Source organism: Balaenoptera ricei, chromosome 11 (assembly GCF_028023285.1).
Source record: "Balaenoptera ricei isolate mBalRic1 chromosome 11, mBalRic1.hap2, whole genome shotgun sequence".
Lineage (NCBI taxonomy): Eukaryota > Metazoa > Chordata > Mammalia > Artiodactyla > Balaenopteridae > Balaenoptera > Balaenoptera ricei.
The window spans coordinates 68,272,471-68,294,223 of record NC_082649.1 but is presented as its reverse complement, the minus strand read 5'-3'; the positions used below and the strand labels follow the sequence as shown (position 1 = coordinate 68,294,223).

Below are 21,753 nucleotides of genomic sequence, written 5' to 3'. Positions count from 1 at the left end.
AGCCACCCAGTTACTCAGTTCACACCTCACTACCTTCCTTCCAGCTCCAGACCTGACGCTGAAGTCCATGTGAGAGATGAGCTTTGGAAGGCCCTGCCCAGCCCCCTCCCCATCAGACAAGCCCAGCCCCCACAGGGGACCCCAGCCCCTAACACTCACCCTGAGGCTGGGCCATGCACCAGGAGTCGTACCAGGATGCCTGTCACTGCCACCAGAATAGGGTAGTGGTCCACACTCTCCAGGCCTAAGGGAAAGGGAAGGAAGGGGATGAGCTACCCAAGTGCTCCCGCTGCAGGGTCTCCATCCCTGCCCAGCCGACATCATCGTCATTCACACTTCCCACCCTCCTCCCCACAGAAGGCTGAGCTAGGCTGGGGGTGCCAAGCCAGGCTGTCCCGGTGCAGAATGTAGAATCAGGCAGCACTGCTCCTGGCAGAGGAACCAAGGCCTGTGGTGTGTTGGCTACAGGGCTTCTAGGTCCTCACCAGGCAGCCGCAGGGTGACCACGCGGTCAAACAGGTTCCTCTCAGCTGTCACCCGGTTCAGCACCTGGTTCAGCAGCTGTGAGGGCAGGAGCCCGTTGGTGGATGGGTGGGCTCACACCACTGGGGTGTCCCCAGGGTCCCAACCACCCTTGCCCAGATGGACACACCTGTGCGAGACGCCGCAGCAGCATCTCGGAGGTAGGCTGGGCCCAGTCGAGGAATATCTCAGGCACCAGCGTGATGGTCATCTCCAAGACGCGCAGCAGGCTGACCGAGAGGTCAAAGCAGGTGGCACATACCTTGAGCTGCCGGCTGTCCACAAAGTTCCGCTCCAGGCGTTCAGCAGCCTGCTGGATCTAAGCCACCAACGTGTGCGTGGGCAGCAGTCAGTGGTCTGGCCACACCACAGATCGTGCCGCATCCTCTGCAACCCCCTGGCCCACAAGGTCCCTCCGTGACCCACCTCCTGGATCATGCCGATAAACTCAGAGAAGGCCCAGTTGAGCTGGTTGAGGACACTGTTGAGGAAGCTGGGTGCCACGTCAGGACCCTCCCGCAACAGGTCTGCCATGTGCTGCTGCAGCAGGGTGGAGGGGCAGGGCTCTGTGGGGACATGGGGAGGGGCATCATCGGGACTCCAGTCAGCGGCCCCTGCCTGTCTGCCTCTGTCCTCACTCACAGGCCATTGGTGTAAGGGCAGACAGACAGCTCCCTGGAACACTCAGGTCTTGAAGGCAGGCGGACAGGGTGCAGTGCTGCCTGGGGGTTAGGGCTAAATCTGTCCCCTCCCTCTGCTGGGCCAACCACAGGCTGCAGTTGTTCCCAATGCCTCCCCCACCCCCAGTTCTAGAACTGCCCCCAAGCCCCAGCCTGATCCCCAGAAAGTTCTCAGTCACATGCCCTTCAGGAAGGGCTAGACCTAGACAGGGCAACCTAGACCCCTCTTCACTCGTATCAAGGCCATTTCTCCCAAGAGCCTACTCTGAGCCCTGCCATCCTCCACTGTCCTCTGCTGCCCTTGGCCTGGCCTTGGCATACGGCTGAGGTGGTGGGCGCCAAGTCTGGGCTGACAGGCAGCAGTAACCAGAGCCCTCAGCCACACTGGGCTAGGCATACCTCCCCCCCCCTGCAAATCAATAGTTCCTACAGCAGCAGGATGCATATCTGGCCCCACTGCTGCTCTCCACTTGCAGCTCAGGTCCACCCTGGAGGCAGGACCAAGGCAACTGGCAAGGACTTGCTGTGTGACTCTGCACAAGGAACTTGGCCTCTGGGGACCCCTTTAGGCCCAAACACTCCCACAAGGGCAGAAACATACCATGTGGGCTAAAGAGAGCCACTGTGTGGGGTGAATACAGCATGTGACAGGCAGATTCTGCAAGCAAGACAGCCCAAGACCCTGGGCTGGGCCCAGTGAAGGTCCAGGCTCACAGGGCTTTGCTGGACCATAGGCCCAGGACAGAAAATGCAGACTTTGCTCCCAACCAAAGGCCACTTCCTCCAGGAAGCCCCATGGACACCCTTTGGGGCCCTGGCCAGCCCCTAGTCTGTGCCCCTGCCTTGACTCAGGTATCCAGGGTCTGGCACCAGCTAGTGAAAGTAAAGGGGCAGAAGGACATGGCGTTGGGACAAGGCTGGAAGTCAGGGAGCTGGTTCAGAGGGCAAGGGATAGGGTCCTCACTTTGCATAAGCTGCCAGCAGCCTGGGAAGATGCTGCCCCTTTTCACTGTGACACATGCAGACCGTTCAGGACCAAAGGGCACACATGGGACTGGAAAGCAAGACTCAAGAGGACCAGAGTGTCCTTAGACTGGGAGGAAGCAGGGAAATGGAAACCCCGGGGGATACACAGGGAATTGGGGCCCAACACGAGTCCAGGACTGAGGCTGGAAGAAGTGGGAAAGTCTGCGAGAACCCAAGAGCAGCGGGTGAGGGCCCCCGCCTGCCAAACCTGGATACTCACTCTGGAGGCTGGGCAAATTGGCATCCTCGGGTTTGGTTTTCAGCAGATGTGGCAGCCGTGTATAGCGGTACCCGAACCCACAGCCCTGGGGGTGGAGTTGGCGGGAGGTCAGTGGGGCAGGGCAACCCCTCCCTCCAGCCAGCCATAGCCACCTCCTCTCCAGCCAGGCTTACCCTCCAGAGCCGCACCAGGATCCAGTTGGTCTGGGCCCAGGGCCGCTGCTCATAGGGAGCCAGGAGACTCCTCACCATGGCGATACGCCTGTGAGAGCAACGGGTGGCGGGCACGGGGTGAGGCTAGTGCTGTGCAGGGCAGAGTGCGTGCCCCCCTGCCCCCGGGCCCCCACTCACTGCTCCTCAGGGATCCGCTCCACAGCCCGCAGGGAGTTTGGGTAGCACACGTAGCTGGCCAGGGCCTGCATCAGCGAGTCACGGATATCTGCTGGGACAGGCCATGCCTCAGCAGGTGCCTGGCATGAGCCCTGGTGCCCATGCCTCATACCCACCTGGCCGGCATTGTGCGCAGAAAATAGCCAGCCAGAGGTGCCATCCCGTCCGTCCCCATCTCCCCCAGCCCTCTGTCGGGCACCTCACCAGTGCCCACGATGCGTGTGTCAGCAAAGTGTTTGGCAAGGATGGCAGCCAGACGGGTCAGGGTCTCTTCATAGCCTGCAGGGTTGGGTAGTAGGACGAGATGATTGGGAGTGCGGACTCCAGAGGCAGGCACACCCCTTGGTGAGTGGGCTTGGTGAGTGGGCTCCAGAGCTAGCTCCAAGGGCTAGTCTGAGCCCAAGCCGACATCTGGGGACTTTAGGCAGGGCATTCACTAACAGTTGGTGAGAGGTGAAGGCACAGACTCATTGTGGGCGTTGGGCGGGTCCCAGCAGGAGGATAGGTCCTGACAAGAGTCCTGCCTGGGCTCAAACCCATCTCAGCACACACACTGGAGGGCTCAGCAGTCAAAGCCCCCTGGGCACCCACAGCTCCACCTCTGAGGACAAAGCCTGCACCGAGGCCTAGGGCAGGGCCAGGGGACAGGCCAGGAGCCTAAAAGCCCACAGCCTAGTCCAGACATAAACTGCCAAGCCCAGCCTGGAATCAGTGGTCTGCAAGAAGCCCAGACTCCTATGTGGCCACCAGCAGGGCCCCCGTGCTCCTTGCTGTGATCTGCAAAGACAAGCCACTCTACCCCTGCATGGGATGCCACACCCCATGGCCAGCGCCAGGGCAGCAAGGTAAGAGGCCAGCTGGCTCCTGGGCCACAGAAGCACCAAGAAGGAAGTAAAAGCCGGGGCGGGGCGGGGCGGGGCGGGGTGGGGCGGGGCAGGGTGGGTGGGGTGGGGGTAATCCCCACACCCTGTACTCCATTTCATCTGTTTCCCTCTTAACACCAGGGAGGTGCTGTTGGTTCTATGGCTGCCGGTACTAGGACAGGGCTCTCCACCATGTGGGACTTTTGCAAATGCTTGTATGATGCTGGGCAGAGCCTCACCTCCTCCCCTATGTGGGATGTGTGCTGCTGGGCCACGAGGGCTGAGAACAGGGCTCCTAGGGCTCACTCCAGAGGCCCCCTTTTCTGTCCCCTCCCAGCCTGAATGGCCCTATCACCTGGGAGCTCCTCCATGCTGTGCACAGGGCCAAAGTAATTCTTGAGAGCACTGTAGCTGTTGATGGCCACACTCAGGTAGAATTCGGGCATGAAGGCAAAGAGAGGACCTGTGCGGTCTCCATGCTCGATGGTCCGCAGGCAGACACGCAGCAGCCAGTAGATGTCCTGCATCTTCTCCTGTGGGAGGCACACGGGGTGTTGCTGGGCTGTTCACGGGAGGGGTCACAGGGGGTGTGGCCCGGTCTGGAGATTAGGAAAGGCCTCCCAGGAACATGACATGAGAACTGGATTCCAGGAAGTGGGAGCAGTGGCTCAGGTAGGAGCAATCAAGCACTGTACTGGGCAGGCAAGATGAGCCACCAGCCTGGACAGGGCAGCACTACAACCCCGACCAGAATCCTGGGTTGCAAGTTTTTAAGGTACAGAAGGTGTTAAGCGAGAGGGTGCCATGTGACCAGAAGCCTGTGTTGGAACACTGCGCAGAGCAGAAGGGGCTGCAGGGACAAGTGGGGACAAGGCAGTGAGGAAGCTATAGCCTTGGCTAGGCCCAAGACAGCAAAGGGACTGGATGGCCAGGCATGCGGATGCACCAATTGGCTGTGAGGGCAAGGGAATGGTCGCAACAAGAACGGGGCCCACATTTCTGTGCGTGATGGAGCCTCCATGGCGGTTGGAAGTCCTGGGGGAGAAGCAGGCCTGGTGAAGGGCAGAGGGGATGTGGCTTAGGACATGTGGAGCATGAGGTGCCCAGCGATGCCCCCAAAGAGGTGGTGTTAAGGAGGCAGGTAGAAAATGGGTCTGGAGCTCAGAGGAGAAGGTGGTGTGAAGGTCAAAGGTAGCATGACTGCTGGTGGAACAGAGGCCATGGAAAACAGACAAAACCTGCCAAGGGCCCAGTTCCCCACAGTATGGTTTCCAGATAGTCTATCCCACAAAAGGGGCCAGGAGGGGTCACCAACCAGAGTGAGGCCCTAGGCCCCAGTCCAGACCCATAGCACCACATCTCCTGGAGTGGAGCCGGAGCAGCTGCACTTTCCACCAGCTCTCTGATGTGCTCTCAAACCTGAGAGCCTGAGAAGACGTAAGCAAGAAGTCAGAGGGTGGGCCTGGGCCTGGGAGTACACACGGACAGGGAGGCCGACGGGAGCTGGCGTCACCGAAGGCCAGAGAAGACCAAGTCTGAGGAAAGGATGGCAATGGCACCGATGCGGCCAAGGGGGCCACTGTAATGGGAGAGGAGATGTGTCCACAAAGGGAGAGGGGGGAGCTCGATAGATACCTTGCAAGACTATTTCAGAAAAGTGGAGGAGCCTGATCTGGGCAAAGAGTGAAGGGAAGATGAGGAAGCCAAGACACAGAGAAGGAAGGAGAGAGCGGTAGTGTAAGCAAATGTACAGTGAGGGAAAGGCATCACGGGCTTTTTCCTTTACTAATGGGAGAAGCTGAATGAGCAGGAGGCAAGAGGGTAAGCATTGCAAATGTAGAAGAAAAAAAAAGCAGTTCAACATAATAAAGGCTGTATTATGAAAAGTCCATAGCTCACATCATACTCAATGGTGAAAGAACAGAGGCTTTCCCCTAAGATCAAGAACAAGACAAGGTGTCTGCTTTTGCCACTTCTATTCAACGTAGTATTGGGAGTTCTAGCCAGAATTAGGCCAGAAAAAGAAGTAAAAGCCATCTACGTTAGAAAGGTGGGAGTATGGGACTTCGCTGGTGGTCCAGTGGTTAAGACTCCACGCCCCCAATGCAGGGGGCCTGGGTTCGATCCCTGGCCAAGGAACTAGATCCCACATGCATGCCACAACTAAGAGTCTGCATGCTGCAACTAAAGATCCTGCATGCTGCAATGAAGATCTTGCATGCTGCAACTAAGACCCGGCGCAGCCAAATAAATAAATAAATAAATAAATAAATAAATAAATATTTTTTTAAAAAAGAAAGGAGTAAAATTATCTCTGTTTGCAGATGACATGATCTTATATGTAGAAAACCCTAAAGATTCCACAAAAAAACTATTAGAATTAATAAACAAGTTCAGGAAATTTGCAGGATACAAAATCGACACACAAAAATCAGTTGTGTTTCTATACACAAGCAAGGAACAATCCAAAAAGGAAATCGAGAAAATAATTCTATTTACATGAGAATCAAAATTAATTAAACAGGTGTAAATTTAACCAAGGAAGTGAAACACTTGAAACACTGGAAGCTACGAAATGTCGCTCAAAGAAATTTTAAAAGGTACAAACAAATGGAAAGACATCCCATGTTCATGGACTGGAAGAGGAAGACTTAATATCATCAGATGTCAATACTACCCAAAGCAATCTACAGTTTTAATGCAATTTCTATAAAAGTCCCATTGGCTTTTTTTTTTTTTTTTTGCAGAAATAGAAAAAACTATTCTAAAATTCCTATCAAATCTCAAGGGACCCCAAATAGCCAAAACAATCTTGAAATAGAACAAAGCTGCAGATCTCACACTTCCTGATTGCAAAACTTATTGCAAAGCTACAATAATCAAAACAGTATGGTACTGGCATAAACATAGACATACAGACCAATGGAATAGACAGCCCCCCACCCCCAAACCCTCACATATATGGTCAAATGATTTTTGACAAGGGTGCCAAGACCATTCAATGGGGAAAGGACAGTCTTTTCAATAAATGGTGCTGGGAACACTGGATATCCACATACAAAAGAATGAAGTTGGACCATTATCTCACATCATATACAAAAATTAACTTAAAATGGGTCACAGACCTAAACTTAAGAGCTAAAAACTCTTAAAAGAAAACATAGGGGAAAACCTTCATGACCTTGGATTTGATCATGATTTCTTGGATATCACAACAAAAGCACAGGCAAGAAAAGAAAAAAATAGATAAATTAGACCATCAAAATTAAAAAATTGCATCAAAAGACACAATCAAAAGAGCAAATGGGAGGAAATATTTATAAATCATAATCTGCTAAAGGGTTGATACCCAGAATATATAAAGAACTCCTACAAATCAAAAACAGAAAAACAATCTGATTAAAAAATGGGCAAAAGGATTGAATAGACATTTCTCCAAAGAAGGATATACAAATGGACAATAATTACATGAAAAGATGCTCAACATCACTAATCACTAGGGAAATGCAAATCAAAACCACAATGAGATACCACTTTACACAGATTAGGATTACTATTAATAAAAAAAAATTTCTGAGAAACAAGTGTTGGCAAGGATAGGAAGAAATCAGAACACTGTGCCCTGCTAGTGGGAGTGGTGCAACCACTATGAAAAACAATATGGCAGTTTCTCAAAAAAATTAAAAATAGAATTACTATATGATCCAGCAATTTTGCTTCTGGGTATATACCCAAAAGAATTAAAAAACAGGATCTTGAAAAGGTATTTGCACACCCATGTTCGTAGCTGCATTATTCACAATAGCCAAAAGGTGGAAGCAACTCAAATGTCCATAGATGGATTAACGGATAAATAAAATGTGGTATATACACACAATGGAATATTATTCAGCCTTAAAAAGGAAAGAAATCCTGACACATGCTACAACATAGATGAACCATGAGACCATTATGCTAGGTGAAATAAGCCAGTGAAAAAAATTCCACTTATATGAGGTACTAGAGTAGTCAAATTCACAGAGACAGAAAGTAGAACAGTGGTTGTCAGGGACTGAGGTGAAGGGGGGAATGGGAATTAGTGGATATAAGTTTCAGTTTGGGGAGATGAAAAGAGTTCTGGAGACTGGTTGCACAGCAACAAATATACTTAACACTGCTGAACTGTACATTTAAAATGGTTAAGATGATAAGTTACATATTGTATTTTACCACAACTTTTTTAAATGGTTAAGATGGTAAATTTCATGTTGTGTATATTTTATCAGAATTTAAAAAGAAGAAGGTACAAAGATGGGAGGGTGAGGTTCCTAAGAAGACAGTGTGGGAGGGGGTGGCAAGATCGCCTAGGGAGGTGGACAGGCATGAAATCCTGGTGGTGCGATGACAGTGACCATCTTTGTGGGGCTGGAGCAAGGTGGTCTGTGGCAAGAGAGAACAGAGGGGTAAAAGGCAGAGGTGGTTTGGGTTGGGGAGGAGTCACCAGAACAAAGAGCAGTAGAGACAGGGATACCAAGGGCCTTGATCACCCAGTTATGGGGGAGGGGCACACCCAAGAAGGTGAACAGATGCCCTACATGGGCACATGGGGAGCATCCCAAGGCACTCACTTGTGGAGGGGGAGATGCCAGGGCAGGTGCGGAGATAAAACAAGTGCGGCGGGTCTGGGGCCTGGGGTGGCGGGGGTCAAAACATGGTCGCTGCGGGAGTGCACCGTCTGCCCGTCTACCCCGGGAGGGCAGGGACTCAGCTTTCTGGTTCACTACTGAGTGTCCCCAGTGTCAGGATGGCACCTGGCATCCTCCAGGCTCTGGGCATGTTAATAAATGAACGAGTGAGTGAATGAGTGAGAAGGGAACAAGCCAGTGGCCTCGAGTGGGAGGGGAGTCAGAGAGAAGCAGATGCAGATGCAGACGCAGGGTGAGGCTTGGGAGAGGTCACAGAGCCCCTGATGCGCTGGGAGAGGAGCAGGGGCAGCGGACAGTGGGAGGCAGGTAGAGACAGGCTGTTCCTTGAATGGAGGGTTATGAGCTGCGTGGGGAAGTGGGGTCTACAAATGGCATCTACTTAAGTTCATGGGGCATGAAAAGTTCAGGGGATGTGGCACTAGGTGGGAGGAGGGAGGATGAGGAGCGGGGAGGGGGCACGTGTGTGCCAGAGGTCCAGGAGGGCAGGAAGCACTGAGGGGCTGGCACAACCCTGCCCAATCAGTGACTAGTCCGGGGGCTTGGGGAGGGCAGCAGCTGCTGGCCTAGGCCACACCGCTCACCTGGGAGTAGACGGTGGCATGGACCCAGGCAAGACGGCGACTTAGGTGATCCAGCTTTTCTGAGAAAACCTTCTGGCTCTTCGTCAACTCTGCAAGGATGTCCTTCCTCTGCCACCCAAGGAGAAGGGAGGAGAGGACAATCAGGACATGGCCCCATGCCCAGACCCATGCAGCCTAGCAGGGGCCCCACTGGTGCCCAGGGCAGGCAAAGTGTTGGGCGGACCCAGCTCCACTCTTCAAAACCCTCCTCAGCCTGGCCTGCTGGTGAGCCTGAGCAAGACAGGGCCACAGGTGCCCCGCAGAATGTGGAAGTGAGACGCAGCTGAGTGTATATGAGATGAGCTCCTGGCTGGGACACCCCAGGGACTCCATGCTAGAACTGCAGCTCTGGCAGCTGCTTTTGCCCTGGACAAGCGCAGGGTTCTGTAAACAGATGGGAGCCAGGGGCTGCCAGGGAAGCCCAGACTGGGCATACTTGGCTCTGTTCCCCAGGCCAGAGAGCTACGGCAGAGGGGCTCCAGGGGAGGGAAGGAGGGAGGGAGGGAGGCCCTGCTTCCTGCTGACTCTGCAAGTGGCCGAGGAAGTACTCAGGGTCGAATCCATAATTGATGAGGAGAGTGGGTGTGCGTCAGCACTTAGTGGCCAGGGTAGGGGCATCTTGGCACAGGCTATGGCTGGCTGACGGGGCTCAGGCCATCCCTAGCCGTGATGCCAGCCCCACTCTCACTGATGTGGTCTGCCCGGGGCTGGGGTGGGGATGAGGAGAACTGCTGGGCAACCCCAGAGGCAGGGGCAGGACAGCAGCTTTCCCTCATGGGCTTCCCTGGGGACCCCCAGGGAGCAAGCTGCCCTCTTCAACACCCCGCCCTCCCAAAGACCCACCTGCCTGTCCATCTTACCCGTTTGGGGCACCGGCGGAGCTTGTCCTCTGTGTCCCTCAGAGCCATCGCATACTCATTGACATCATCGGACACTCCCACCATCTAGAGCACCAGACACCACATCCAGGGTGACCCTTGGGCACCTCGCACAGGTTTCTCCACACCCAGCCTGGACCCCAGCCCTGCCAAACCCTTAACCTTAGGCCCAGGACAGGCCCCTCCCAGAGAAGTCAACCAGGTCAGGCCCAAGCGGCACTGGCAGAAACTAGTCTTGCTGTGGCATATGCTAACGCGCACAGTCACGCCCAGGCACCTCTGGAGACACGTGGGCACATGTGGGCGCACACACACACGCATCCAAACACACAGAACCACATAACATGCGCATGGACCAGTGGCGTGAGACCTTGCCCAGCTGCTGGTGAACGCTGAGATTATACATCATGATGGCACCATCCAGGACTTCCAGCAGGGAGTTCTCGGTGAGGGGCTGCTCAGGCTCCTCGGGGGGCCGCCCCACCAGCAGGCCCTCATTCCACTGGCTTCCCTCAACTAGGGAATAGGGAAGGACAGGGTCAGGGTCGGAGCCATTCCAGTTCTCTTCTAAGCCTATGGAGCCAGGATGGGCCTTACAGCAGGAGAAGGAGGCCCTCTCCCCCCGCCTGGGCCCAAGGAGGGACCTGAAGGGAGAATGTGTGGGCAGGGGCAGGGGAGGTCCTGCACTCCAGGACCTATTTCTGTAGCATCAATTTCCTGCCCTCAGAGTGCACTTCCCACACCCCTGAGATACTGCCAGGCCACAGGACCAGGAGGGAATGGGGTGTATTTGGCTTTGCCCCGGGGGAGTGCTGTACAGGATAGAAGGATCCTTCAGTGTGCCGCGCCTGGCCCTGCCTGGCACCTACTGTCCTCACGGGTCCTCTGCTCCACGCTCAGCGTGCGGACCTTCACTTTCTCTGAGGTGCTCAGAGGCCGCCGTGGGGTCATCAGGCTCACAGCTGCTGTGCTGAGGAAGCGGTTGGCTCGGCCCAGGGTTGGAGAACTGAGCCAGCTGGGCCGAGGCAGGGGCAGCGTGCCCCCCATGGCCAGGGCCTGCATGGGGCGCTGTGGTGGAGAGAGGAGGCCAGACGCCACTCAGCAATCCCAGGACCCGGGCCCACTTATGGCTCCCTTGATTTGCGAGGCTGGGGAATGGGACAGCGAGAGGGCACCGGCTGGCTGGGCAGGAGGCCCCGCAGGGGCCCAGATACCACTGTGCTTGCGCCTCACCCTCCACCTGCTCCAACCCAGCCTTCACTCTGCATCCCAAGGCCCTGTGTCTCGTAGGGACTCAGCAGCAGGAGGCATGCCCCACCACACCCGTCAGTTCATGCCTCCACCTACAGCAAGGGAACCTGCCTGGGGACAAGCTCCTTGCCTGCACGGAGTGGGAGATGGCCCCGTGTGACACCCCTGCCCTTATGATAGAGGGACAGCCCAACACAAAGCCCCCTGCCTGCCCCTACCGCGGCACCTGGGCCGCAGCCGGGGCTGGCTCCTCATCCTCATCCAGGTCATCCATGGTGGCTGCCTGGAGCTCCAGTGGGTCGATCAGGATGTTGGCCTTGGAGGCAAGGTCATCTAGGAGGAATGACAAGAGGGCTCTCAGGCCAGTGGAGGGCAGAGGGGTCATAGGTGGAACCACTCAGGACAGCGAGAGGGCACCAGCTGGCTGGGCAGGAGGCCCTGCAGGGCCCCATTCACCACTGTGCCTGTGCCTCACCCTCCGCCGGCTCCAACCCAGCCTTCACCCTGCATCCCAAGGCCCTGTGTCTTGTAGGGCGAGTCCTGCTGAGTGAGGCAGAAGGCTCTCCCCACCATGACCCCATCACTCCGTCTTTATCTGCATGACCTCACTCTCTCCAGGGCCCTACTTCTCTGACTGCTCCGTTGCTTTCTTCCTTGTCCTGCCCCACAAAGGGAGATCCAGAGCTGCCTAGGGCTCTCCTTGCCTCACTCTGCACACTCCCCAGGGGGTCCGGTCCTCACCGCAGGCTTGTCCCCACCTCTACGCTGACAGCTGGACACACCACCGCTGCCTCCAGCCCAGGCCTTCGTCCTGGCTGCATCACTGGGCACCTCAAACATACAAAACTGTCCTCTTCTGCAGCTCCTCTTCCTGATGGTGCCTCATCCCCACAGCCTCTGGCAAGAAGCCTGGGGTCATCCTTGTCCCCTCCCCTTTACCCTCCCCGCCTCCTCTGTTGCCTGGACAACTGGCTTCCTTGTCTCCTTTCTTGGCCCTTGCACTCCACCCTCCACACTGTAGCAGCCAGAGGAAGCTTCTTACAACGCAGACCGCCCCCCCAACCTCGCTCCCTTGCTTCAGGACCTTCCAAAGCTACCACTGTCCCTGGAAGGAGCCTACAGCCACTTTGTGGCCCACAAGGCCCTCAGACTCTGCCCTTCAGACTCCCTGGCCTCATTTCCCATCACTCCCTGCCTCTCATTTTCCTCTCCAGCATGCCAGTTGCTTTCTGTCTCCAGGCCATGCTGGGCCGTTGCTGGCATCCCTGCCACTGCTCACACTGTGCTCTCGGTCTTTTGCACTGGAGACATTTGTGCTGATCCTTGAAAGTAGTTCAGGCAGCAAATGCGAGCCACACCACCCGCCCCCACCACCCCCCACCCCCTCACCAATATCCCATGGTTCCCTCCTCCATCAGCACACTGCCCCCTATTCCATCACAGGGCTCCCAGACCTCCTCTGGGGTGGATGTGCAAGGGAAGGAAGGAATAGTTGGACGCAAGACCAGGGGCAGAGGAGGCCCATCAGCATCTCCCTGCGGAGCAGGTGGAGAGACTCGGGCGCCCTCTGGTGGGCACAGCGCAGCTCAGCACTCATGGCAGAGCTGGCTCAGGAACCACCCCCGTCCCTGCCCTGCTAACTGCCCAGGCCTGCACGCACCTTTGAGGGTCTTCCGAAGGTGCGAGAGGAGGCCTCCAAGGCGCTGCAGGTCGAAGTAGTCCACCTTGCCATTATAGAAGACCTGGGGCGGGATGTAGGCCTCTGCGAGGAGTTGGGAGGCCAGGCCAGTAGTCAGAGCCCAGCAGGTCCCCTGGCCTAGGCCACCTACCCGACCAGGCTTCCCCTACCACCCCGCCCTCTACCATTTCAGGTCAGTTCCAGCAATGGCACAACTTGGGATGAAGGGGGCATTCTTGGCGGCGGGTCACCCAGGGGAGAATCAGAGAGGGCCCTGACCCAGCCCTATGGGAGATCCCCCAATGCAGGCTGCTTCCACTGACCCCTGAGGACTCTGTCCCACACAAACACAGGGCCCCCAGCACCTCAGAGCCCACCCAAGGCATCCCCGACAAAGGACTGCACAGTAGGGCTAGCAGGCAAGGACTGAGGAACAGGGCCCATAGAGGACAGGAACCCGGGGGACCATCAGAGCAAACACGGGCTCACCGTCCAAGTGCAAGGCCCCCGCACCCAGCGGGTAGGACTCAATTAGGCAGGAGGCCTGGGACAGCTCCCCTCAGCCCTGCCCTCAGCCATCACGCCACACCAACATTAGGGACTGCCCTGGGCCTGGCTCTGCCCAGTGTCTACAACTCGAGGTCCTGGCCACACTCACCCTCACTGAAGGTAGCGTATGGGTTCGAGGCCTTGTATTCGTCCCAGTAGTAACGCAGGGCCGAGATCAAGCGGTGTAAGAAGCAGACCATGTACTCGGGGGGGCAGAGCATGGGCATGTTCTGCAGGCACAGGTGTAAGACATGCATTTGTGCAGCCCAGAGGCCAGCCCACTCCTCATCCAAGGCCCTGCCCCAGGACCCTGGGCTGAGCAGAGAGGGTAGGGCAGCAGGTGGGGAGGAGATGCAGAGGTGCCAGAATTTCAGGTGCAAATGCTGCAACAAAGCCAGGGGGCCATGGTGGGCTGGCCTGGGGATACCTACCCCCCGGCCGCTGGCATTCTCCTGCAGAAACTTTCGGAACTTGGTCAGGAAGATGTACCTAGAAGCTTCGCCCTTCAGCGGAAGGAAAGCCGAGGCTGTGATGAGCTGAGGATCCTGGCCCCAGACCGGACTCAACTTAGCCTGCACCCTGCCACAAGAGCCTGAGCCAGCCCTGCCCTCTGGGTCTCCAGGCCCGGTCTGACACCCTTCCTGGCCAGGGACCCACACAGGGATCTGGGAGTCACTTACCCCGTTGTCATCTTGATTGTTCAACAGCAGCTTCAGGATCTGGACCTGTAGTTCCTCCACCACTGGGGGTGGGGTGGGGAACAGGACAGCCTTCCTCAGGCAGGGCCTTGCCCTCAGGCTCCCGGGTACGGGCAGGGGGAGCAGGTTTGGACTGAGGCTCCACCACCAGGGATCCCCAAGTCCAACCTAAGCATGGTCACTACCAAGTGCCTCCAAGTACACAGGCACAGAAATCCTCCACCCCCTACCCAGTGCCTGAGGCACGGGGCTGACCTTCGATGCGCTTCTTGAGCCTTTGGCAGCCCCGTTCATAGGCACGCCGCCGGAGCCGCTCCTCGGAGGTTTCGTCCTTCACCTCCTTACTCTCTTTGCCCTGGGCAGGGGCGGGGCAGGGGAGGGGGTTCAAAGGTGGCAAGATTCACCCTGGTCTACTTCAGACAAAAGACCCCTACTCCCCCCCCCCCAGCCCAGGAAGGGGCCTCGCGTGCCAAGTACAGGTGGCTCGGACACCCCGGGTCAGCCCTCACTGTGACCACCGCCCACCCCAGTCAGGGCTGCCCACCTCCCTGCTGGAGCGGTGGGGCCACCAGGTGGTGGGGATGAGCTCCTGTAGGCCAGCCTCCTCCACACGCAGGGGGCTCTTGATGTAAAAGAAGACAACGGACCGGAGCACGTCGAAGCTGGTGGTCGTTAAGGCAGAGCTCCACTCACCACAGGGTGCCCCGTACACCCTCATGAGCCCTCCCGAAACTTGCCCACCTCCGGATGTGCCCACCACAGCTCTCCCAGTCCTCAGGGTGCCATAGCTGCTGTGTGCCTGTCACCACTGACTGTGAGCCCAGAGAAACAGCTGTGGCTGTCAAACCCACCAAGCCCAATTCCGAGCAAGGGCACGATGAAGACTTGTCACAGGAACAGATGACGGTGGGACAGCTGGAGAGAGGGCCTGGCAGCCTCTCTATTTGTTTCTGCCTCCTAGAGGCTGAGGATCCCAGAGAGAGAAGACAGCTACTAGCACAGGTTTCCCAGCCAGGGGCCCGAAGCTATGCTCTCTCTCCTATTCCTGCAGTTCTCAACGTTATAGGGTAACAGGAAGAGCTGACTCCTTCGAGAAGATCTCATAGGAACCCCCGCCATGGAGCACAGATAAAAGTGCAGTGCTTTGGCTGAAGAGGGCAGGCGCTGGTGGCTCCCCACCCCCCCACCGCCCTCCACCTCTGGGTGGCCCAAGAGCCTGCAGGCATCTGGAAATCCCTGCTCAGGCCAGCCAGCCAGCCTGGATCCTTTGCTCTACCCTCCCTGCTCTGTAGAGAAAGTGCTGGGAAGGCTGGGTCCTGGAACAAGGACTCACACATTGGGTGGCTCTGGTCTTCCTGAGCCTCCGTGGGGAACCCTGGGCAGAGGCACACCACCCTCCCTGGCTTCTGCTGACCCCCAGAGGGCACCACATGTCTGGCCTGCCTAGTAGCAAGGAGAGGATACAGGACGTGGCTAAGCAGAAACTTGCGGGACTTCTCATGACTGAGGATGGCAATGGTGAGCCGCAGGTAGTGGATCTGTGGGGAGAGGGTACTCAGAGTGGGCAGGTGAGGCCCAGGGGGCTCAGGGCCAGGGCAGGAGCTCCCACCTGCAGGCCCAGGTCAGGGACGATGGGCGAGAACCGGTACAGCCGCAACAGGGACATCATCAACTGCTTGAGGCAATCTTGCACCTCATAGTCCTGGAAGAGGGAGGTGAGGTTGCACAGCTACCCGCTGAGGGCAGGCCCTGGGACAGCCATCTGTGCGGCCTTCTCCAACACCCTCCCTGTACGTCCCCTGACTCAGTGGAGCCTGACATCCTGGCCTGAGGCCTGAGATCCGGCGCCTCACCTCCATGAAGAGCCACAGGAGATCCAGGACCTGGTGCACCACAGACTGCGCCTGTGTGGGGGTGCCCGCCTCCACGACGCCCAGCAGGAAGCTCATGAGCACGGCCTCCACCAGGTACACCTTGCGCTGCACCAAGGGCGGGTGCCAGTGAGGTGGCAGCCTCCTGCCCCACTCAGGGCCCCCCTGCCCTGGCACATGGCCAAGGCCACAGATGGATTCTTGGTCCCTGTCAAGCAACCCCAAGTCATGGACGAGCCCTTCTGGGGTCTGATGGAGACACAGGAAATGCTGCTACCCAACAACCCCTCTGAGGCTCTGCACGTGCCGTTCCCTTGGCCTGTGATGTCACCACCCCTCGATCTTCTTTCTAGGACGCCCCCTGATACCCTCAGCTGGAAGTGTCTCCTCCTCACCCAGTGACATCCTTGAGGTCTAAGGGCTCTGGTCACAGGGGCCCCTGACAGGTGATGCTGCTGGACCTCATGCACCTCAGCATCCCAGCCCTCAGCAGGGGTGTTTCTACCATGGCCTGCCTCTCCCCTCCCTAATGTCCCCTCACCAGGAGCGGTGCGAAGCGATGGAAGATGTGAGCCAGTGTGAGGAGGACGGTGGGCTGGCTCTGCAACTGCCACTCAGAGCTTTCCTTCTCCACCAGCCGCCCTTCCTGTGTGGGCAGGGAGGAAAGAACTGTGAGGGGCAGAGGGCTGTAGAAAGCCCCCAGCATGCCCGGCCCAGACGCTGGCTCACCATGGGGTCCAGCTCCACGCTCAGCACTGCCTGGAAGCAGCCCAGCAGCTCCTGTGCCCGAACCAGGTCGGCGCTTGGTGGGTCCTGCAGGGGCCGGTAGCCCACCACTGGGTAGGTGCCACAGAGTTAAGCCAGCAACACCTGATCTGTGGCTCAGAATACCCACCCCCTCCCACTGAGACCCCTGCAGTAGGGCCTGGGCTCCAGGGCAGGGCTGAGAGGTCAGATTGCCTGGTTTGCATCACAACCCTCCCATTTCTCTGTGAAGCAAAACTTCTCTTGCCACTTTATGCTCTTCACCTGTTCAGTGGAGACAGCAATGGTACCCACCTAACAAGGTTGCTGCAAGCGTTTTCCTCGGCACCCACCTAAGCTGTACCCTACTCACTCTTCACGGCAGCAGGGCCTGCCACCAGCCTGCAGAGCTCCTGGAGCAGGGAGACCCCCATCCTGGCTTCCTCAAGAGCATCCAAGCAGCCCACAGCCTTCTTCACAAAAGGATATCGCAGGGGACGGCTGCCAAAGTTGAAGGCCACAGACTCCTTGAAGGAGAGGCTGATGGCTGGGAAGTAGGCCATGCCCAGGCCCCTGGATAAGTTCTCAAAGGCGGTGCCCAGCGACACACCATTCCTGGAGCAGAAGGGAGGGTCCGTGAGCCAGTGCTAAGAAGGATGTGGCTGAAATGGACCAGCGAGCAGGCCTCCGTGGGGGCTGCCCACCCTCAGGCTACCAAAGCCAGCCTGGCCTCTTACAGGGCCTGGAACACGAGGGCAGCCTGGGGATGCCCCAGAGGCCAGGCCTGTGAATAGAGGCAGGAGACTCACAGGCAGAAGGACAGCGTGCCTTCGTCCAGGTCGATCAGGCAGCTCACAATGTCCCCCGCTGCCCACGCCTGCCAGGGGAGGAAGCCTTACAGATGTGCAGAAGCCCAGCAGCCTGCCCACTCTGCCCCTCCAGCTGTGTCTCCACTGCCACCCAGGGGAGACTGGCCACAAGGACAGAGGACCTCAGTCCCTGTCCTCCCCCTGGTGCCCTACATTCCCTCACCGCTGCCCAGTGGCCCCCACCAAGCTGTGGGGATGGACACGGGCCAGTTGGGCTGCAGGGGGCCCGGGCCTCACCTTCCCGTAGTTCGTCGTGGTCACGTTCCACTTGCGCACCCGGTTGCCGTCGTAGGCATAGGAGTTGTGTGTATCTCCAACCCCCTCCTAGGGAGGAACTCCCTGTGAGGTCTGGGGGAGGTGGGGAGGGGCAGGGCCAGAGCCCACCAGCCACCAGCCACCAGCCTTGGACCCACGTGGCTCTACAGAATGGGGCTGATGCTCTGGGGGAAGGAGTGAGGGCTGTTTCTGGGCTGGATAGCCCTGGGATGGGGTGGGACACATTCCTCCTCCAGAGGGCAGTCCAGATTAGGGTGCTGAGCAGACCCTATGTGAGCTGGGGGGTTGCCTGAGCCCTGATGAGGCCTGCTGCCAGAGAAGGTCTCCCTGGGAGGGGTCCCTCTCCCGCATGTACCTCCTGATTGAAGCGGCAGTTGATCGTGCACCAGCCAATCTGCATGAGCCCCTGGGAGGAGATGAGCACCTCGTAGATCCATTTCCCTGGAAAAAGTCACGTCAAACCCAGCAGGGAAACAAAGACTGCCTCCTGCCTCTGGCCCGGGCCCTCAAACTTCCTCCCAACTCCCTGGGCCACAGCAGAGCGTGGTCTCACCTTTGTACACGCATGTGGTAGAGCGGATAGTACCAAAGTTGCTGTGTCCAATCACCTGGGTGGAGAGCAGGGGTGGTGAACCTCCTCCCGGACATACGGGGTGCCACCCCAAGGGAGAACGACCCCACTCCAACTCGGCTCGCCTTGGTGGCGACGCCTGTCGTGGCCAACAGAGTACTCTGCCTGAACAGGGTGGAAGGGCCTAGGCCCATGTCAGGAGGGGTTCTGGGCTGGGAGCATGGACTCATGGCTATGCCGGGAAGACCTCGGGGCTGGGGTCACACCAAGAGGGTTTCGGGGCTATGTCAGGAGGGTTTGGGGGCTGGGGACTCAATAGTCCACATCAGGAGGGGTTTGTGGCTGCAGCCCCATCAAGAAAGGTCGAGACCAGGGCCACATCAGGAGGAGCTTGGGGCTGTGTCAGGAGGGGCTTGGATCTGGGACCCCACGCCTTGCCCTCGCTCACCCCCAAGAGGTCATCATCCACCAGAAGAAGCCCTTCGAAGCCACCCGTGTGGTCCAGGACCACAGTGGATGGGCCAAGCCGCCCTTCAACCTGTCCTGGAACGGAGAGAAGAGGGTGTGGGGTTGGGCCGGGCACAGGGCCTGACAGATGCAGAGAGGGTACTGAGCCCCCCAGGCCCAGCCCCGGCTCCCCAGTCCCATTCCTGAGGCTGTCACCTACCCTGGCTCTCCTCCTCCTCCTCCGCCTCCTCATCCACATGTAACAACTGGTCCAGATGCTCTGGCAGGTTCTGGAAGTTCAGGAGTTTCCTGGGGAGAGCGAGAGGCTGCGAGGGGCCCAAAAGTCCTTGAAACCAGCCAGATGACGCTAAATCCCTCTCCCAGTCCCTTTCTCCTGAGCTTAGGAGGGTGGCTGCCCAGACTCCAGAAAAAGGGCTGTGCCAGTCCCAGATTCTGGTATGCTGGAGGTCAGAAGACTGGATTATCCACTAAATTTGGTGCACCTCAAGACTGTTTAAAAAAAAAAAAAAAAGAAGGAAGAACTCTTTCTAAGCCTTAATCCTCTCATCTGTATAAATGGAACAAGAGCTGTATCTCAGAGATGCTGTGAAAATTCCTAGGAATAATGCGCCCTCCGTAGCCCATAACCTGCCCACTCTTGAAGGTGGCTTGTTGAGTATGCCTGGGCAAGGAAGGCTGGGAGAAGTGCTGATCCCCAAGATGGTCAGTACCAAGATCAGCTAGCCCAATCCTTGACCCCAGGTCTGTGGTCCCAGCCAGGGAAGCCTGTGTGTTGAATGAGACATGTCCTGGGAGGATGAAGGGCTCAGCCCTCTTAGCTTCTGGCTGGCTCTGTCCTGGACCCACCTGTAGAGGAGAGTAGAGCACACAGCCTGCCTATCTGCCAGCTGCCCCAGCCAAAGGGGCTAGGAAAATCTGTCTGAGTGGCCCCCTCATCCTCCCAGCACACATGCCCAGAGGAGAAAGAGCTCTAACACTGGCCAGCTAGGTCCTGAGTTCAGTTGCTAAGAATAGCAGGGAATGAGGTGGTGCTAACTAGCAGGGCTCAAAGAGCAGAGGCCTGGTGCCCATCTGGATCCAGCCCACAGACTGCTGGCACCTGCTCTTCTAACTCTAATCCCAGTTCCCACCCCACTCATCCCCCTAGAGAGTAGGCTCTGGAAGGGCACGTAGATGGGCCAGAGCACTGACTCTCTGGCAAGGTAGCTTCAACCCAGGCCCAGGGGCCACATGTCCCCACACTGTGAGCTACAACTGACCTTGAGCTACAGGAGGTGGAGATTCATGAAGGCTCCTCCCTACTCCTACTGAGCCCCAGGCCAAGGCGAGGAGGCAGCCGTGCAATGGGGTGCCTCGCCAGTAACATGGAAGGCTGTAGCCAACCCTGTCTCTCAACACCCCAATGGGCCCAGAGATCAAGCAGGCTTCCACAACAGCATTTCTTACAGGCCCATACCTGGGAGGCTGCTCTAGTCCTGTGCCTGCTCTTAAGAGCAGCTTCGGGTGGCCAACCTGACACTCAGCCTCAGTGAACGCCTGCAACGTTGCCCATTTGGCCAACCCCAGCACTTGCTTACCCTTTCTGGATTGCCCAGGTCCCAGCCCAGAGTTCTGCATCCACACAACCACTGACTAATGGCTCTGCCACCTGCTCTCCCTCCTGGCAGCCACGGCACCAGTGGCAGCAGGATTATTTCTGGTATCACATGAGGTAGGGATCAGATGGCCCAGGGAACAGGCCAGGGCTGGGGTTGGGGTGGAGGTGGGCAGCAGCCCTCCACAAGTAGAAACCCTTTGGTCACCACAGCTGCTTAAACGGAACAGGCAACGATGCTGCCCTTTGGGTCGGCCCAGCGAGCAGAGACTGTGAAAGACAGAATAGCCCTGGCTGCCAAGGGGGCTGAGACATGGGGACACCCATGCCTCACTGCAGGGAGAGAGAATGTACAGACTGGGACTTCCCTGGTGGCGCAGTGGTTAAGAATCCACCTGCCAATGCAGGGGACATGGGTTCGAGCCCTGGTCCAGAAAGATCCCACATGCTGCAGAGCAACTAAGCCCGTGCGCCACAACTACTGAGCCTGCACTCTAGAACCCTCGAGCCACAACTACTGAGCCCGCGAGCCACAACTACTGAAGCCTGCATGCCTAGAGCCCATGCTCCGCAACAAGAGAAGCCACCGCAATGAGAAACCCACGCACCACAACAAAGAGTAGCCCCCGCTCGCCACAACTAGAGAAAGCCCGCGCACAGCAACAAAGACCCAATGCAGCCAAGAATAAATAAATAAATAAAAAATAAATAAAAAATAAATAAATTTATTTAAAAAAAAAAAGAATGTACAGAACCCTTTGAAGAAGAAATTCAGCAACAGTCCTAAGAGTGATTGCAATTCAAATACTCTAGCCTTGTGATTCCAACCCTGGGCGTCTATGCAGCACTGTTTACAAAAACAAAAGCCCCTCTAAACTAGGGCAGTGATCAGGCAGATTCCTGGACCTAAAAGATTCCCCCCAAGATCAATCTGTAGTGTAGAAAAACATTTAGGGGTAACATCTGATGACAAAAATAGGATTTAAACTCCTATACACTTTTGGAGGTGAGGGATATGTTCATGGCACTGCTGGTTTCACAGGTTATCCATGATAAAATTTACTAGATTGTATGTTTTAAATACATGTAGTTTACTGTATGTTAATTATTCCTCAATAACTTTTAAAAAACTGACAGTGACAAAAATCTAAAAAAAATTTTCCACATAGCATAACCCAAACTACATACATCATGAGATAAAGAAAACAAAAAGGAATCACACTCAAATGGTCATATTAGAATAAGAAGATGACAGTTGCTTTTTCTTTTTCTATATAAGTTTCTGCTACAGCACACTCGTA

The 21,753-nt window shown here is 56.7% G+C and overlaps 1 protein-coding gene across 6 annotated transcripts in view; it reads right to left on the bottom strand.

Moving 5' to 3' along the window:
- Positions 1–21,753, bottom strand: part of RNF123 (ring finger protein 123) — a 28,909-nt gene that overhangs the window by 4,529 nt on the left and 2,627 nt on the right. For all 6 annotated transcript variants that reach the window (XM_059939651.1, XM_059939656.1, XM_059939654.1 and 3 more), the window contains 32 exons: positions 19,058–19,146; positions 18,839–18,933; positions 18,373–18,427; positions 18,175–18,260; positions 17,781–17,867; positions 17,484–17,551; positions 17,164–17,289; positions 16,660–16,774; positions 16,472–16,576; positions 15,913–16,038; positions 15,669–15,761; positions 15,524–15,597; positions 14,604–14,721; positions 14,315–14,414; positions 14,042–14,103; positions 13,793–13,864; positions 13,471–13,591; positions 12,795–12,896; positions 11,361–11,467; positions 10,753–10,951; positions 10,254–10,399; positions 9,866–9,949; positions 8,967–9,074; positions 4,056–4,233; positions 3,042–3,116; positions 2,799–2,886; positions 2,622–2,709; positions 2,449–2,533; positions 949–1,088; positions 653–841; positions 486–561; positions 160–244 (listed from right to left, as the gene is read on the bottom strand). In XM_059939651.1, the coding sequence (XP_059795634.1) occupies positions 160–244; positions 486–561; positions 653–841; positions 949–1,088; positions 2,449–2,533; positions 2,622–2,709; positions 2,799–2,886; positions 3,042–3,116; positions 4,056–4,233; positions 8,967–9,074; positions 9,866–9,949; positions 10,254–10,399; positions 10,753–10,951; positions 11,361–11,467; positions 12,795–12,896; positions 13,471–13,591; positions 13,793–13,864; positions 14,042–14,103; positions 14,315–14,414; positions 14,604–14,721; positions 15,524–15,597; positions 15,669–15,761; positions 15,913–16,038; positions 16,472–16,576; positions 16,660–16,774; positions 17,164–17,289; positions 17,484–17,551; positions 17,781–17,867; positions 18,175–18,260; positions 18,373–18,427; positions 18,839–18,933; positions 19,058–19,146 (3,342 nt within the window). The remainder of the gene's footprint in view (positions 1–159; positions 245–485; positions 562–652; positions 842–948; positions 1,089–2,448; positions 2,534–2,621; positions 2,710–2,798; positions 2,887–3,041; positions 3,117–4,055; positions 4,234–8,966; positions 9,075–9,865; positions 9,950–10,253; positions 10,400–10,752; positions 10,952–11,360; positions 11,468–12,794; positions 12,897–13,470; positions 13,592–13,792; positions 13,865–14,041; positions 14,104–14,314; positions 14,415–14,603; positions 14,722–15,523; positions 15,598–15,668; positions 15,762–15,912; positions 16,039–16,471; positions 16,577–16,659; positions 16,775–17,163; positions 17,290–17,483; positions 17,552–17,780; positions 17,868–18,174; positions 18,261–18,372; positions 18,428–18,838; positions 18,934–19,057; positions 19,147–21,753) is intronic.